Here is an 18,598-nt window from a genome sequence, read left to right as displayed (position 1 = left end):
TATGGTTTTGTCAATAGTCCAATGTACAATTTTGTTTGTTTGTACAGAGTCTCCCCCCCCTCAATGTACAGTTTTGCTTGCTTATACAGTGTGCCCCCCCCCCCCCCCAACCACCTCCAATGTAAATTACCCAGTATGGTTGTCAATATCCCAGTGTACCCAACCCCCCCCACCCAACCTCCTCCAATGTACAGTTTCTACGTCAAATGTATATACTCCCTTTTCTTGACTCCTTCTGTATCACAAACAGTACTGTATTTGCAAATCTGGTATGTCATAAATGAATAGATGTAGCAGTACTGACTATCTGTATGTCATGTATGTCATATATGTCCTGATGAATTGAAAATGGGGGACCCTGGTGGAAACAAGACGAAAGTCTTTCTCTGGTCTGCATCCCCTTAACAATTGTGTGTATTGAGCTGTACTGTATTGTACCCATTCTGCAATCTGTTAATAAAGTTTTCAATCAATCAATCAATTGCACACCAATAATACAGTGCAATAATAGAATAGTAGAATAGATAGTAAAATTATGCAATAGAATGGCCAGAGTAAAATAGTGCTACAGTACAATCAACAGCGGGGTGTATTAGAAGGCTATGGTGAAGAGGTACGTTTTTAGCTTATTTCTGAAAATATTAAGAGATCTAGCTTCCCTAATGTCCATAGTGTGTTCCATAACTTTGGTGCATAGTTAGTTAGCAAAGGCTGCATCACTGATTTTCTTTAGACTGTGACTCGGAACCTTCAATAGTAGATGATCGCAATGTTTATACTTTGTATATAAGGAGGAGGACCTTGAAATCAATTCTAAATGTTACAGATGATTACTGATGTAAACAGGGGGATCCTGATGTAAACAAGATGAAAGTCTTTCTCTGGTTTGCATCCCCTTAACAATTGTATGTATAATTGTATGTATAACATCTGCCAATTTTTTTTATAGTTTTTGATTCGCAGCGTGATCCGGAAGCGCCACTGAACCGTGAGTCGAATCAGTGAATCGGTTCATTGCCGTGAGCGTGTATCGAATCGCTCACTCACTGAAATGATCCGTTGGGCACATCACTGACTGTTGCCTTTGACACACCTCTGATGTGGGAGATGAGGTCAAAGGACATGTCGTGACGCAGTTTGACAAGGGTGATAAATAGCTGATCTATGGGTGAGATTATGGTGCTCCTTGTCTTCTCTGTGTGCAAGAAAGAAAACAAGTGCTGAAGCACTGGCCAGGTAACACCTGTCATCATCTTGCATTTGGTGTCGTTGCTGTCCACAGATGAAGCGGTCAAGGAGCTTGACTCAAGTTCAAGTTCTTTAATAGTTGTCATACAGAAGTACAGAATACTTTCATACAAAATGCTTCTTACTGTTACGCTCCAGAGACTGTGCTAGACAAGATAGTATCAAATAACATAATAACATAATATAGCATGAATTTAGAAGAAGAAAATGAGGTCACAGTGTTCGGTATAGACATATGTACAATGTTCTGAGTTACCATATAATATACAATACACAATACTATGCAGTGTACTAATGTACAGTACTATCTAGTGCAAAGCAGAAATGGGATGAGGTACAATTTTAGGTACAATTTACAGTAAGGTGTACGAGTTGTAGTGCAATCCTTCATCCATAAATATAAATATAAAGTGTGGGGAGTGGGTGCTACAGTGTGTTTGTTTAAAGTGGGTGTGTGCGTGTGGATGTGTGTGCTATGTGCGTTTGGTGGTTGTTGTTGTGTAGTGTTCATTCATTGTTCGTTTAGCAGCCTGATGGCCTGGGGATAGAAGCTTCTTCTGAGTCTTTCTGTGCTCGCCTTGAGACTCCGGTATCGCTTGCCTGACCGCAGCAGTTCAAAGAGGCAGTTGTTCGGGTGACTGGAGTCTTTAATGATTCTCTTAGCCTTGCCCTTGCAACGCTTGTAGTAAATGTTCTGGAGGGTGGGGAGCCCCCCTCCAATTGTGCGTTCGGCTGAACGTGTCACTCTTTGTAGTCTGCTTCGGTCTTGTGCAGTGCTATTCCCAAACCAGGAGGTGATGTTGCCGGTCAAGATGCTCTCTAGATGCTCTCTCGACCTTGGTTCTCTGTTGGTCACCATCCTCCTTGGCTGCATCACTCTCCTTTTTTCACGCCGCTCATGGCGACTGATGTTTGTTGACGTAGATGGTGTAGACTGTGATGTTGAAGGGAATACAGGTATGTAGTCTGGGTGTGTTTGGTCATTGACCTTTGCTCCTGAATGAATGAATGAAAACGTTATTAACAGATTGCAGAATGGGTACAATACAGTACGGCTCAATACACACTCTTGGATCAAATAACAAACTCAGCAAGGCCAACGGCTTCTCTGTTACAGTGGGTGACAATATTGTCACAAGGAAAGATGAAATTACCTACCTGGGTTCCATCCTAGAGGCAAATCTTTCCTGTGACAAAATGGCAACCAATGTAATAAAAAAAAGTCAACCAACGAACAAGATTCTTGTACCGGATCTCCTCTCTGGTAAACAAGAATACCCTGAAGACTCTGGCAGGAGCACTCATTCAAGGGTATTACGACTATGCTTGCACCTCATGGTACCAAAGCACCTCAAAAGCGCTAAAAACTAAATTACAAACATCACAAAACAAACTGGTCAGACTACTGCTTGACCTTACTCCTAGAACCCACCTCACCCCTGCCCACTTTGACTACCTAGGATGGCTTAGAGTAGACGACAGAGTACAGCAACTTGCAATGGGCCTGGTCTACAAGATACTGTACACTACACCACTAAGATACCCATGTACATGTCGAAATACTTCCCAAAGGTCAGTGAATACCACGACCACAACACCAGAGGGAGTTCCACAAATCATGTTCAACCCAGATTCGGCTCAAACAAGGGACTAAACACGTTTCGCAATTATTAAAATGATAATACTTTTATTAATATTAATTAGGCTACTGCTGGCCATTCATCAAGCGAGACATTGCTGATTGTTTATGTATTTTATAAGACAAGACTACAGCAGCCGTGTATCTTGGATGTAATGATTGATTGATTGATTGATTGAAAAAAATTAACAGATTGCAGAATGGGTACAATACAGTACAGCTCAATAAACACAATTGTTAAAGGGATGCAGACCAGAGAAAGACTTTCGTCTTGTTTACATCAGGGTCCCCCATTTTCAATTCATCATAACATGACATACAGATACAGTACTGCTACATCTATACATTTATGACATACCAGATTTACAAATACAGTACTGTTTGTGATACAAAAAGAGTCTAAAAAAGAGAGTATATGATAACGTTAGCACACTGTCGATGGCTCATTGATTTAACTGTAGCTACTGTACAGTAGCAAGCCAAGTTACTATGGGGGACCCTGATGTAAACAAGACGAAAGTCTTTCTCTGGTCTGCATCCCCTTAACAATTGTGTATATTGAGCTGTACTGTATTGTACCCATTCTGCAATCTGTTAAATAAAGTTTTCATTCATTCGTTCATTCACTTACCGATCTTTGTGCACCTTCTTAGTTCAAGTGTCGAACGAAGTTGGACGTTGCATGATTGCATCTCCAACTGTGATCCTCGAACCGCACGTTTTGCATACTGCGATTCGTTTTGTTTATCACCGCATAGTTTTTATAACGAAACGCAACAATCTTGGGTAGCATTTTACATTTCGCCGTTCGGAATGAGTGAACTCAGCTCTAACATTACTTCCTGACTATGCATCACTCGTGCTATCGCGCAACGTGATTGGTTGTTTCAAAGTGCCCTACTGTAAAATATGCCATACTTTGTTTACTTGTTTATTGCACAATGTCGCTCTATTGGTTGGATTCTTATTATATATTATTACTAGTGCTGTCAGGCGATTAAAATTTTTAATCTAATTAATTACAGGTTTTGTAATTAATTAATCTAATTAATCGCATTTTAATCGCATATTTATATTTCATATTCATATAAATATTTAAAATTCAAGGACATTACATTATTGTAGCAGGTGACTGATCAATTAAATACACCAAGAAGAATGCTTTAGAAATCAATTTTATTAAATAAATAAAATAAATAAAATGAAAACATACCTCTCAATAAGGTAACATTTGTTGCTGATACAGCTAACAGTTTACACTAAGCTACAGTATCCTCAAATCAGGGTCTACTGCAGGGTCTACTGCAGGATCTAGTGCAGGGTCTACTACAGGGTCTACTGTATGCATGACATCTATTCCTCAGCTTGTTTACATTGTCTGAGTGTAAGGCTGCCCTCTTCTTTTGGACTATGTGACCTGCAAGTGAAGAATGCTTTAGAAATCAATTCTATTAAATTGAATAAATAAATAAATAAAATGAATGAAAACATACCTCTCAATAAGGTAACATTTGTTGCCGATACAGCCAATAACAGTTTACACTAAGCTACAGTATCCTCAAAAATCAGGGTCTAGTGCAGGGTTTACTACAGGGTCTACTGTATGCATGACATCTATTCCTTGAGCCAATTGCTAAGACAAACAAGCTTCAGCTTGTTTACATTGTCTGTGTGTAAGGCTGCCCTCTTCTTTTGGACTATGTGACCTGCAAGTGAAGAATGCTTTAGAAATCAATTTTATTAAATTGAATAAAATAAAATGAATGAAAACATACCTCTCAATAAGGTAACATTTGTTGCTGATACAGCCAATAACAGTTTACACTAAGCTACAGTATCCTCAAAAATCAAAACAGCCCACAGCAAGCTAGTGTCTGGGGGCATGACTACAGGGTCTAGTACAGTGTCTACTACAGTGTCTGGGGGCATGACTACAGGGTCTAGTACAGTGTCTACTACAGTGTCTGGGGGCATGACTACAGGGTCTAGTACAGTGTCTACTACAGTGTCTGGGGGCATGACTACAGTGTCGGGGGTCTTTATCCATGGAATAATCAAAGTATACAAAGCATAATCCGTGCCTGGGAAGGCGGGCTGTCGTCGGCAGAATAATCCGGTATACAGGTCCACTCGCTCGTCGGCTCTGGGGCTCCTCGGGTGCAGCTTCACGTGGGGTCAACCACCCTGGATAAGCAGCCAGTTCTCTGCCCGAAACGATGGGGTACTGACTACGGTAGTATTCTCACCGCACGAAGCACTATATATTAACAGACTATTATTAGCTTAATAGACTACGTCCAACTCGACGATATAGTGCCAAATATGACTATTCAAATATTAATATACTGACTACAGGGTCTAGTACAGTGTCTACTACAGTGTCTGGGGGCATGACTACAGGGTCTACTACAGTTTCTGGGGGCATGACTACAGGGTCTACTACAGGGTCTGGGGCATGACTGCAGGGTCTAGTGCAGGGTCTAGTGCAGGGTCTACTGTATGCATGACAAATCTATTCCTTGAGCCAATTGCTAAGACAAACAAGCTTGTTTACATTGTCTGAGAGTAAGGCTGCCCTCTTCTTTTGGACTATGTGACCTGCAAGTGAAAATAGCCTCTCACATGGCACAGAGGTAGCAGGAGTAGCCAGATATTTGCGAGCAAGAGGAGACAGCTGTCCATAGGCTTTTGCGTGAGCTGCCCACCACTCCAGTGGACAGTCATTCATTCCGATGCTGGGCTCAGCTTTGTAGAGGTCTAATTGTCCTGACAGTACCCTGACTTCATCTGAATCAGAGTCTGAAGACAGCAGGAGGAGGGTCCTCTTCGCTGGTGGCTCGTCCTCTGTGGCTTGTGGAGCAGCTTTGTCTGCTTCTGGTCCTGGCAGCATCTCTTTAAGCCAGGTCCACACCTAATAAGAGGGACAATTAATTAGTTGCATAGGACTTTTCATGACAGCCTAAGGACTTAACACTGGTCTTCTCATTCACACACACACCTCATCCCTCTCGTCCTTTGGTACGCTCTTCAAGTCCTTGAATCGCGGGTCGAGGGCTGTAGCCAGCTTCAGCCATCTGTTGTTGAGGGTCGCTTTGCGTGCGTCCAGGTCCTTCGTGAAGCTGGCCTTGAACTTTACCATGTAGCCCGGATCCTCCTCGTTGAGGTCCATGATGCGGTTTAGGTGGCAGAGTGCGGGGAGCACCACAGAGCATGAGACGTAGGTTTCCCCTCCAAGGAGCTCAGTCACATACCTGCAGTGAAACAAGAGAGCGAGAGAGAAAGAGGTGAAGGTGTGTGTATGAGAGGGAGATAGGTGTGTGTATGGGGGAGAGAGGGGGGGTGAGGTGTGTGTATGGGAGAGAGATAGGTGTGTGTATGGGGGAGAGAGGGGGGGGGGTGAGGTGTGTGTATGGGAGAGAGAGGGGTGAGGTGTGTGTATGGGGGAGAGAGGGGGGGGGGTGAGGTGTGTGTATGGGAGAGAGATATGTGTGTGTATGGGGGAGAGAGGGGGGGGTGAGGTGTGTGTATGGGAGAGATAGGTGTGTGTATGGGGGAGAGAGGGGGGGGGTGAGGTGTGTGTATGGGAGAGAGATAGGTGTGTGTATGGGGGAGAGAGGGGGGGTGAGGTGTGTGTATGGGAGAGATAGGTGTGTGTATGGGGGAGAGAGGGGGGGGTGAGGTGTGTGTATGGGGGAGATTGGGGGGTGAGGTGTGTGTATGGGAGAGAGAGAGTGGGGTGTGAGGTGTGTGTATGGGGGAGAGAGAGAGAGGAGGGGGGTGTATGGGGGGAGAGAGAGAGGGAGAGACACTTACCTGCAGGGCTCAAGTACAAGCTCCAGCTTCTTCAGTTTGTCACACTCTGTGGGGGTCAGCATGGACAGCTTGTGGTTCTGTTGGGCCAAAGTGGCAGTCACAGCCTCCTGGTTCCTCAGGTACCGTGAGATCATGGCCAGTGTCGAATTCCACCTTCCAATTCAATAAAATAACTATTAGTCCCACTGGGGGTTGTTAATGCAGCATGATGCAATTGTACAGAATACAAAGAAATAAACACACACACACACTAAATTTACCCTAAGCATACAACAGGTAGTTAAACAGTCTCACCTTGTGGATACATCTTGTATCATGGGCTCTTTTGCTTGTCCGAGGGCAGTCTGCTGCTGCTGCAGTTCTTCTGTACTGGCAGGGCTGTGCTTGAAGTGGCCTACAATCTTGCGGCACTTTGCCAGGGTGGTGTCAAGGCTTCTGTCCTCAAGGGAGACTGTGATGGTTCTTTGCAGCACGTGTGCAGCACATGGCATGTGCTGGAACGGCATATAGCGCGCTGCTGCTATCATATTACGGGCGGAATCAGTCCCAATAGATGTGACTTTATCTTTTATATTCCACTCCTCTATTACGGTGTTGAACTGTTCAGCACACGCATCGGCGAAATGGCGGCCCACAGTTTTGGTCACCGTTAATGCAAATGATTGCAGTTTCCACTCAGTATCGATCAAGTGCACTGTGACACCCAAATAATTATGATTGCCCACCGACGTCCAGTGATCACCCGTTAGGGCCATTGGGCCAGCCCGTGCCAACACTTCTTCCCTCGCCTCCCTCTCTGTGTCATACATGTTGTGGATCCTTTTCATCACTGTAGCTCTCGAGGGTAGCTTGTAATTTGGGTCAGACGACGCTATTCGAAATGACTCCGCTAAACCCTTATCTTCCACTATAGCTATTGGCCTACAATATTTTGCTATCCACTTCGCGACGCTGTTGGTTAGTTTGTCTGTGGTGGATTTACTCAACCGTTTGCCTAACGGTAATTCTCCAAGAGTGGTTTGACGAAGCGTGCGAGTTGCTCTGGAGCTAACGTTAGCTACACTGGAGCTGCTCGAACAACTTGCCTGGACATGTTTAGCGTTCATGTGATACGTTAGACTAGAGCAGCTTCGGTGATACGCAAATTCTTTTTGACATAAGCTACATATTACAATGGTCTTGTTTACTGTCCCATCTATATTCTTTTTGAAATTGAACTTGCCGTTCATAGGTCCCAGGAGTATCGCCTCGGGTGATGCTGACATCTTGTTCCAGCTGAGCTAATTCCTTTGTGTGTTTGTTTTGTTTGATAGACGACGCATGTGTGAAGTGACGATCAAGTAGGCTACGGGTCATTCAATGGGCCAAGTTTAATACGCCCAACTCAAGCGTGGATTTCAAAATAAAAGCGCACCGATTTGCCACTTGTCTAAAGTAAATATAGGTCGGCTGTAATTAATTTTGCGTCAATTTTCATAACGCGATAATTTGCTGTGTAATTAATTAATCTAATTAACGCGATAAACTGACAGCCCTAATTATTACTATTGTATTATGCACATCGTTGCGGGCAATTTCATTTTATAAATAAAAAAATACCCGCTGGGATCCAAACCCCGGGCGTCGGCTTGAAAGGAATGGGCATTAAGCACTAGACCACGGTACTAGACAGAAAATATCCATTATATATCCCTTATATGAACCTCCACTAGCAATCGACAGGTTTTAACTGGTTAAAACAAAGTGGGTCTGGGAAATGAAGTGTGGATTCGCGCAAAATGAATTAATATATATACATTTACATACAGATCGTTATACAGTATACTGTGTAGGACGTTGTAGCGTCCGTCTAATGACTTTGCGCCTCCTGGCGGCATAAAATAGAACAGCAGCCTGGGTTCCTAATTCATTTCCGACGTGATATAACCGTGCTCACGTCGCGGCAAAGCGCCCAGGAAAACTAAACGCTTCATCTGTAGCTGAATCTAAATTTAATTTATAGATTATTCGTTCTACTACTCACATCATACATGTAACGTTAAGCTAACGTGTTGTCCAGTCCACATGTTCAAACCATGGGGTTTCAGTCAAGCAAACTGCACAACCCCCCCACACACACGCTACTGCAGGGGTGGCCAACCAGTCAGAGACTAAGAGCCACAAAAATGACTGTGGTACCACAAAGAGCCACACCATATACCAGTGTTTCTTTTTTTTTATCCACTTTTTCTCCCATTTTCTATATTTTCCTCCCATCCCAATTTCGTATATCATCCAATTCAACCCTCCCCTGTCACGAACGCTGTTTCTTGCCTCCCTTCTTGCCTCCCACAAGCCGGCTGCAATGTGGACTAAGTCATACATAGCACAAGTCCCCTCCGGTACTTGAGGTAACAGCAGTCTCATCTTTTCACCTGCGCAGCTCGATCTCTCAGTGGCGAGGAGTAACGCGTGGGAGGCTCACGCTGCCCCCGACACTTCCTGATTCTACTGCGCAGGCGCACCAACCGACCTGTAGGAGTCGCTGTCCACAACGCCCGATCCCCACCCATCAGTTTCCCACCCCCTAATACGGCCAATGTGTATTAGTATGAACGACCAGCTAAACTGAAAGCAATGTGGAGCGCTGGGCTCGAACAGGCGAGCCCAGCGTCTCCAGCATTCGTGGCGAGCGCCTTGCCCACTACGCCACGTAGCCGCCCATATACCAGCGTTTCTAAACCTTTTTTTTCAGTCACGGCACCCTTCATGTGTTTATAGTAGAGGTGGGCATAGATAAAAAAAAAATTCTAGATTAATCGATCTGCAATCCTGGATTTAAAATGGCTAAAAAAAGAGAAAATCTGCAGAAGGCATTCAAAATATGTGTGTTCTACCCAAATAATGACCAGAAGTAAGTCCTTACTTTTTCTTTCCTCAGGCCAGGTGGCCCATTACACCATGAGCCCATCTCCCGTTTCCAAAATGCATTACAGACTGTTTGAAAAAGCTGTTTTGCTATGATAATTGGTAATGAAATATCAAAATAATGTTCAATAAGATGCATTTGTGTTTAATAAGTTGTTTTATTCAGAAGTTAACACAAATAAATAATATTACCAGTACAGAACAGTACAGTATCTAGCACACTCTCAGGAGCAAAACAGAAAGAAGCATTTCAAACTTGAACTATGTGACATGGCTTGACTCAATCAGTCCTATCTCTATTTCTCCTTCTTCCACCAGTCACTCAGGCAGACCAGCTTGTTTTATGTAGCGGTGTCTACTTATAGTGCCTATAATATTTTTCCCGTTGGGTGCCAGACAGGGCCAAACCCTGCCAATGCAAATCAAATTACCTTTTTAATTGGTTAATTAGGCCTATAGCTCCGGCATAAGACTGTACCACATAAAGGTAGACAAATAATTTAATTAATAGTAGGCCTAGACTACTGAGCAAGCTAAATCATAGGTTAGTTTGCTAAAAATGTAACTATCAATTACCTTTTCATAAATTCAAAAACCACTCAAGAGTCATGCTCAATTCAAAATCAAAATGTCCATGTATTGGATTTAATTCAAATCATAAGCAAACATTTCATAAAACAAACAATTCATTTTCAGTCCAGCATGTGTGTTAAACTCCCATAAACCAGTCAGGTCACTCAATTCAGTTCAGCCCGTGGGGCAGCGGTGGCCTAAAGGTTAGAGAAGCGGGTTTGTGACCGGAAGGTTGCCGGTTCGATCCCCGGGACCGGCAGGAACACCAACCGCTGAAGTGCCCATGAGCCCCAACTGCTCCAGTGGAGTTGCTCAGTGGCCAATGGTGTCAACTGTGGTTGTACTGGGCAGCTCCCAGGTGTGAATGGAACTGTGTGAATGTGAAGCAGGGCGTTCCTGAAAAAGAGCATCTGTGCTCAGCAAACCTACCCTGGGTAAATAAATAAAGGTTAAAAAAAAAAAAAAAAAAAAAAAAAAAATTATAGATTAATGGCATCAATTATATTATCGCGCAATACTAGTCTCGCGTTAACGCAGCACGTTAACGCCGTTAACGGCCCAGCTCTAGTTTATAGGTCTCACCCTGTGGCCTCTGAAGTTGCTAATGTCTTTTTTATTTGGGCCTCACAGGGTTAAAAGTACCCTGTGAGACCCACGGTTGCAAAATTACAAAATCACTTTTAGCCATTTAAAAAAAGAATGTTTATAGGGCGGTCAGGTGGCGTAGCGGAGATTGCGCTCGTCACCAACGCAGGAGATGCTGGGTTCGAGCCCAGCTCTCGCCGTTGCTACCAGCTTGGCTGGTCGTTCATACTAATACAATTGGCAGTATTAGGGGGTGGGAAGCTGGTGGGTGGGAATCTGGCGTTGTGGACAGCGACGCCTACAGGTCAGGTCTCGGTGCTTGCTCAGCGGGGGCAGGACTGGGTGGAGATAGCGTGCCCTCCCACGCGTTACACTTCACCAATGAGAGTCCTCGCTGCCAAGTGAAAAGACGTCACTGGCAGTCGCCACACGTATCAGAGGAAGCGTGCGGTCGGCTTCGGGACGCCCTTGTACCGACTCGTAGGAGAACATGCATACAGCAGCCAGGTAGGGGAGGGGGGGAATTGGCACAGCGACTAAATTGGGATGGGGAGAAAAACTGAAAATTGGAGAAAGAGAAAAAATAAAAAATGTTTATTTAAAAAATGTTAAGCACATGTAGGCCTATAGTCAATTGGTCCTGTTGTTCAGCCTCACAATGCTATTTTATAGTAAATGTGTTTATATGTCCCACCCTCTGGCCTCTGAAGTTGCTAATGTCTTTTTAATTTGGGCCTCACAGGGTTAACCTCTTAAGCCCGAGATATACAGTAAAAGTGTATTTTTGGCATTACGTTTGTTTACCAATTATTTTATTATTGAAATATAAGATTATAGAAATCTCAGGGCATTGAGTCGGAAACCGGCGCATATTGACAGGAGGAAGTGGCACAGCCAAAAGTGAGTGTAGTATTTTGAAGGAAGAGACTCAGGGCTTTCGAATTTCGAAAAACTACCCTACCCAGCTCACACCAGCCCCTGTCAATCATCTGAATTCTGGATTAACTTTTTTATTTCTCTTATTTTTTGGGATTATCTCCCACAAACCTGAATGTTATTGCCATAAAACAGAACACAGTTAGTTTCTCTACCTTTCTGTGAACGTCTTGCAAAAAACGGTGTTGCAATACGATGAAAAATGGTGGAGAAATTTACATTATAGAAAAGATGGCAGAGGCGGTCAGGTGGCGTAACGGAGATTGCGTTCGTCACCAACCCCGGAGCGGCTGGATTTGCCTGTTCGAATCCAGCTCACAGCTCCGGGGTTGTCACCAGCTTGGCTGGCCGTTCACACTAATACAATTGGCAGTATTAGAGGGTGGGAGAAGCTGGCGGGGTGGGTCCGGGTCGCTGTAAACAGCGACTCCTACAGTTCGGTCGGGGCGCCTGCTAAGCGCGGATAGGATCTAAGTGGGATAGTGTGATCCTTCCACACGCTACGCCCTCTCAGTGAGAATCCGCGCTGCCAGGTGAAAAGAAGCGATTAATTGGCTGGACGTGTGTCGGAGGAAGCACGTGGTAGCCTCCACTCTCCCAGACCGACTGTGGGGGGTAAGTGCGCAGCGACCAGGAAGGGGATTGGGAATTGGCATAACGACTAACATTGGGATGGGAGAAAATCGGAGGAAAAAGGAGGGGGGAAAAGATCAATAAAAAAAATAAATAAAAAAGATGGCAGAATTCAGTACTGTATCTACAAATAGATTTTTCAGGTCTGGTAAATTTTAGCATGGTGTTATTCACAGTCAAAGATTAAAAAAAATTAAATAGAATTGATATTCTCCTTTGGTTCATTACAATTTACTCAAGCCTAGTAACAGACACACTATTTCTGACACTGATCCATATATGTCCCTAGATTCAGATCCCAAGAACATGCAAATGGACCATTTAAAAAAAAAATTGTAAATGTTTATTCTACGTCCTTATGGAATGAGTGACAAAAAAAAAAAATAAAATGTTGGATGGAAGAGCCGCTAATTGACGGGCAAAGAGCCGCGGTTTGGCCACCCCTGCGCTACTGCATCAACGTTATGATTAACAAAGGCATTCGATTTGTGGCATAACGTTCAATAACATCAGCATATTTACCCGACCATAGCAAGCATTGTTGGTCATTCATATCTCTCAGTTCCTTCCTTTGCTCAGAGAGCCCGTACTGAATTGTACCCATTCTGCAATCTGTTAATAAAGTTTTCAATCAATCAATCAGACAAATGTAACATAACATTCTTTGCAGTAAAATCATCATGCCTCGTTTGGTCCTCCTACGGAGCGCTGGTAGCCTACCCGTGGGCGGCGGGAGCTAGCGTTATTAGCTCCGGTAAGTTTGTTATTGATTCTCTCATGTAGCCCAATGGCGGACTTCCCGGAAGTAAAAAAAACGAATAAGCGATTGCCGATTGGTGGTAAGAAAGGCAGAGGTGGGTGCAAGCGGTGTGACGTAATTGTCAGAATCGACTGTCAATCAAAATTGTTCTGTTGTGGTACCTGACACGACGCATGCATTGCAAACTCAGATATTATGGGATAACACTGGAGAACATGGGGCTTTGTTTGAGAGAGATACAGTGCTGTCTCATAAACTTAAAACTAGGGATGTCCGATATTATCGGCCGACCGATATTAAAATGTGATATCGGAAAATATCGGTATCTGTTAAAAAAAAAAAAAAAAAACAATAACAATATTTGTTATATATATATCCAGTGAAATTATTAGTTACCTGAAATTATTCAGTTTTTGGGGGGGGAAACCCTGCATATATCGGTATCGGTTGATATCGGTATCGGAAATTAAGAGTTGGACAATATCGGAATATCGGTATCGGTAAAAAAGCCAATATCGAGCATCCCTACTTAAAACTCATAAACTTTTTAGTCTTTTTAGTCAAGTTAGTCTGTTAGGTTATGAAAGCCAGTGGGTATTGGGCGGCCGGGTAGCGCAGCGGACTAAGCGTCTGCCTACCACCGCAGAGACAGTGGGAGGGGGGGGGTGGGCGATTGGCATAACGACTAAATTGGGATGGGAGAAAAATTCTGAAAAAAGGAGGAGAAAAAGTGGGTATTGTATGACTCGGACTTCAGCAATAATCATGAGCATTATAAAATAAAACACACATGGCATGGTGGAATACCATAAACATATTTCTTGATGTTTCCTTTTTTTAAGTAAGTAAAGAGGCCTATGTTCATATCGGTGAGCACAATTTGTAACACAAAAAGAGAGACGTGTAGCCTATTTATTTATTTAATATTTTATTTATTCATTTTATTATTATTATTTTATTTGTTGCCATGCCTAAAATAATAGTCAAGCATAGGGCTAAAACGTTTTCTTAAACAAACAATAATATATTTTTTTGTTATGAAAGAATGTTATAATAAACGCTTTTCTAGGCGGCTAGGTGGCGCAGTGGGCAAGGCGCTCGCCACCAACGCAGGAGATGCTGGGTTCAAGCCCAGCTCTCTGCGTTGCTACCAGCTTGGCTGGTTGTTCATACTAATACAATTGGCAGTATTAGGGGGTGGGAAGCTGGTGGGTGGGGAATCGGATCGGACGTTGTGGACAGCGACTCCTACAGGTCGATTGGTGCGCCTGCGCAATAGAATCAGGAAGCAACGGGGGCGGCGTGTCCCTCCCACGCAGACCCTCGCCGCTGAGAGATCGCGCTGTGCAGGTGAAAAGATGCGACGGCTGCCTCCTCGAGTACCGGAGGGGACGCGTGAATACTTTCGGCAGCCAACATGCCCTTCTGCGTTCCTCTGATTGGCCGAGCGCGCGCATGAGCCGCGACACGCTCCTCTGCCAGGCAGGAATCTTAACGCAATTTATACAAATGGAAGTATTGATTTCGCTGTAACGAATCATTAAAAAAATATACCGTTAACTGGAATATGTTGTGCCTTTACACATATGTTGGATTATGTAATTAGTTTGTCATTAGCCCCACCGTTCATTGTAAACAATGATGCATGTAGTTACTGTGTGTTGTTGTAGCCACCGGTTAGTTTGCGATTTTTTATTGGTTTGTCATGACAAACCAATTACATAATCCAACATATGTGTAAAGGCACAACATATTCCAGTTAACGGTATATTTTTTTTATGATTCGTTACGGCGAAATCAATACTTCCATTCGTATAAATTGCGTTAAGCGGAGCTTAGTATTCCTGCCTGGCAGAGGAGCGTGTGTCGCGGCTCATGTGCACGCTCGGCCAATCAGAGCAACGTGGAAGGGCATGTTGGCTGCCGAAAGTATTCACGCGGAGGGGACACGTGATGCAAGGCTTCGTCCACATTGCAGCCGGCTTGTGGGAGGCATGGCCTAACAGCGTTCGAGACAGGGGAGGGTATAATTGGACAATACAAAATTGGGGAAGGGAGAAAAATTGAAAATGGGGAGAAAAAGTAGATCCAAAAAAAATAAAAGCTTTTCTATACATTTGTCTGATTGATTGATTGAAAACTTTATTAACAGATTGCAGAATGGGTACAATACAGTACAGCTCAATATAACAACTGCTAAGACTGGAGGAAAAATACCTTCAGCTTGTTTACATAAGGGTCCTCCATTTTGAATTCATCAAAACATTTAGAGACATACAAATATACAGTAATATCAACACAAAAAAGATTTGACTTTTTTTTTGACGGGGCACAAATATCGGTATCGGTCGATTGTGTTAGTTGAACAATCGGTATCGGCCGCAAATTTTCATATCGGTGCATCCCTAGTATCTACTATCTTCTTGTCTGACTGGAGAAGACTGTAAGCGCATTTCTCATAATGTTGCCGTGTTTTGTACTTTAATACAATGCCTTTTGTACATTCCCAATTATATGGATATATAAATAAATTATTAAAGTGTGTGTGTTGCTGTGTCAGGAGCGCCCAGCAGGGGGAGCAGCTGAGTCAGGAGGCAGTGAAGGTGATGGATAAGCTGCCCTGCCTGTCCTTCATGCAGGCCAAGGTGCTGATGTTCCCCAGCGTCCTCCTCCCCGTGAGGGTTAGACTGAGCTGTACAGACACACACACACACACACACACACACACTACTACTACTACTTAGGGCTGCTCCATTATGGCAAAAATCATAATCATGATTCTTTTTTATTGATATTGAAATCACGATTGTTAAACCGATTACTCACTGATTTGAGAACATCATTATGTTCAATGGCGACTGAATTAGTTTGACCTTTCTTCTTGACCAAAGGCTGCCTTTCTGTCATCTTCTACAAGTTACCAAAGACGCTTCAAAAAGGCGCTTGAAGCTGAAACTACTACTGTTTAACCCAGATCGCTCCCAGACCACAGGCGACGGCACCAACCAGTCAACTGAAGGGTCCGACCCGTTAGATAGGGGCTAGAGAGTCTAGGCATCCGCGATCGTTACACTAGGAGAGGACCACTGTGAAGGAAGGGTGCGCTGCATTTACAACACAAGACAAAATGAGAGCAACACGTTATGTGGCAAAATAATTGTTTTATCTCGATTATCTTGTTTTCATGATCGTGGGAACACAAAATCATAATTGAAATTGAAACTGGATTAATCGTCCAGTCCCTGCTACTACATTGTCCAATTTTCTAGATGTGAAGCAAGTCATAGACCCACGATCTCACTCTCTGTGAGCCACGCTGCCCCTAGTGGTGCTTCACAGGCATGGCACTTATGTTCAGAGAATCTACCCACGTGCACATGGCAGATTCTGTTGATACAAATTAACCTCTGATTTTATTTATTTATTCATTATTTATTTGATATCTATGTATTACATAACTATAGACTATGTTTATAATGTGCTTAAACCTTTTAGACTTAATGGATGTACACACCTTGTTTTTGGATTATCTGTTAGTGTGTTAGAGACTCATGCTGAAAATAATGTGATTTGTTGCTGTATTTATTCTTATTTTCAAATATCTAAAGTGATATAAATCTGAATAATATTTATTGTATATTTCAGTACTGATCACTCATATTTTAACTTCAGGTGATTAATGTAATGAGGTGAAAGGGACCAGCAGTCTTGCTTTGCACAAATGTGAAATGTCAATTTTTTAGTTAACATATGATTGAAATGTAATAAAAATTGATGTATGGAAGTAATTAACATCCGATTGTCTCCTAATGTTTATTGTCCATATGTCTTCAAAGCGTCCTGGTGACGAGGTATCCTTGGCATTTCTTTAATAAGGTGCTGCTCACCAGAAAGAGCCGTCCCACAAGAGAAGAAGTTACATCAAATAAAAAACTAAAAAGAGCACAGTGGCCATTTTGACATGTTGCAGGGTAAACATGGGTGCAATTAATAACATTAATTATGGTCCTGCGTTCCATTTAGGCGTGGCGGCCATTCCAGTGAGACGGTGTGCACAATACTGGGGCCCTGATTCTACATTTACAATCTCTATATATTTATACATTTAGCATAAATGCATTAAGATAAGATATTCCTGTATTGATCTCCTTGGGGAAATTCAGGCATCATAGCAGCATGGGGGAGAGGGGAGGTACAGGTACATGTGATAGTAGAAGACATGATACAGGTCATAAAACTATAGTACAGTACAAAATAGGCAGTGTAAACAATATAACAATATAATTAACTCTTGAGTATGCGCATATGGGCATGTAGGCAGTGTAAAAATGTCAAGGTGCAGATGAGGGTATGTATGCCCTCTGTTATATTTGCCTTACAATAAATATAGTTACAATTATATATATCATCTAATAATATATTATCTAAAAGTGCTAAATATATGCTCCGATTGAGTAAGTATACACTTTCGGTTGAAGTATACACATTCAACCCGTCGTAACTGTTGGGCAGGAGCAGTGGGCGTCCAGGACCAACTCCAGCTCTGATGCCAGGAGGTCAGTCAGGACGCGTGTATGCTTTCCGCAACGGAGTTCGGTTTCCGGGTTCCTCTGATTGGCCGCGACCCCCACGTGACCGCTGTGCTGTGCTGTGTGTTGTGTTGCAGCGCGCACCACAGCGGCAGAGGTCCCTGCCTTCCTCAATTTATACGCATGGAAGTATTGACTATGCCGTAACAAATCATTAAAAAAATATACCGTTACACATATGTTGGATTATGTAATTGGTTTGTCATGACAAACAAATAAAAAAATCGCGATTTACCCGCTGGCTACAACAACACACAGTGACTGCATGTAGTCGCCCTCCTCAGAGGCAGGAATACTAAGCTCCCCCTTAAGTTCCAGGAGAGAGGCTGAAAACCCGCAGTTCTTGCCCGACTGATGGGAGCCGAATCCCCGGATCCGATTTGTCTGATGAATACCCCCAAAACATGGAGGTCCCGAATGCATGGAAGTATTGATTGCGCCGTAACGAATCATTAAAAAAAGATACCGTTAACTGGAATATGTTGTGCCTTTACACATGTTGGATTATGTAATTGGTTTGTCATTGTCATGACAAACAAATAAAATATCGCATCGCCGGCTGTCTCTGGCTTGCTCCAGCGGACTCTGGTGTCCGCTGGAGCAAGCCAGAGACAGCCGGCGATGCGATATTTTATTGGTTTGTCATGACAAACCATATTGTGCCATATGTGTAAAGGCACAACATATTCCAGTTAACGGTATATTTTTTAATGATTCGTTACGGCGTAGTCAATACTTCCATGCGTATAAATTGAGGAAGGCAGGGACCTCTGCTGCTGTGGTGCGCGCTGCAACACAACACACAGCAGAGCGGCAGCGGTCACGTGGGGGTCGCGGCCAATCAGAGGAACCCGGAAACCGAAGGACGGAGGCAGGAGTGTTACTGCCTGACTCATGCCAACGCAACAGATGGGA

General features: G+C 43.4%; 1 protein-coding gene across 5 annotated transcripts in view; it reads left to right on the top strand.

Moving 5' to 3' along the window:
* The window catches only part of LOC311234394 (uncharacterized protein), a 185,098-nt gene extending 168,279 nt beyond the window's left edge, over positions 1–16,819 (top strand). For 3 of the 5 annotated variants that reach the window (XM_084321564.1, XM_084321565.1, XM_084321563.1), the window contains exon 10: positions 15,655–16,819. In XM_084321564.1, the coding sequence (XP_084177690.1) occupies positions 15,655–15,838 (184 nt within the window). In that variant the 3' untranslated portion in view covers positions 15,839–16,819. Of the gene's footprint in view, positions 1–13,004; positions 13,086–15,634 lie in introns of those variants that run through there. The other 2 variants (XM_084321567.1, XM_084321566.1) reach the window with 2 other exon arrangements.
* The last annotated feature ends 1,779 nt before the right edge of the window (positions 16,820–18,598 follow it).

Source organism: Notolepis coatsorum (genome assembly GCF_963971535.1).
Source record: "Notolepis coatsorum genome assembly, chromosome: 9".
Taxonomy (NCBI): Eukaryota; Metazoa; Chordata; class Actinopteri; order Aulopiformes; family Paralepididae; genus Notolepis; species Notolepis coatsorum.
Note: the sequence above shows the minus strand (reverse complement) of the source record. Positions and strands in the feature narration are given on the sequence as shown.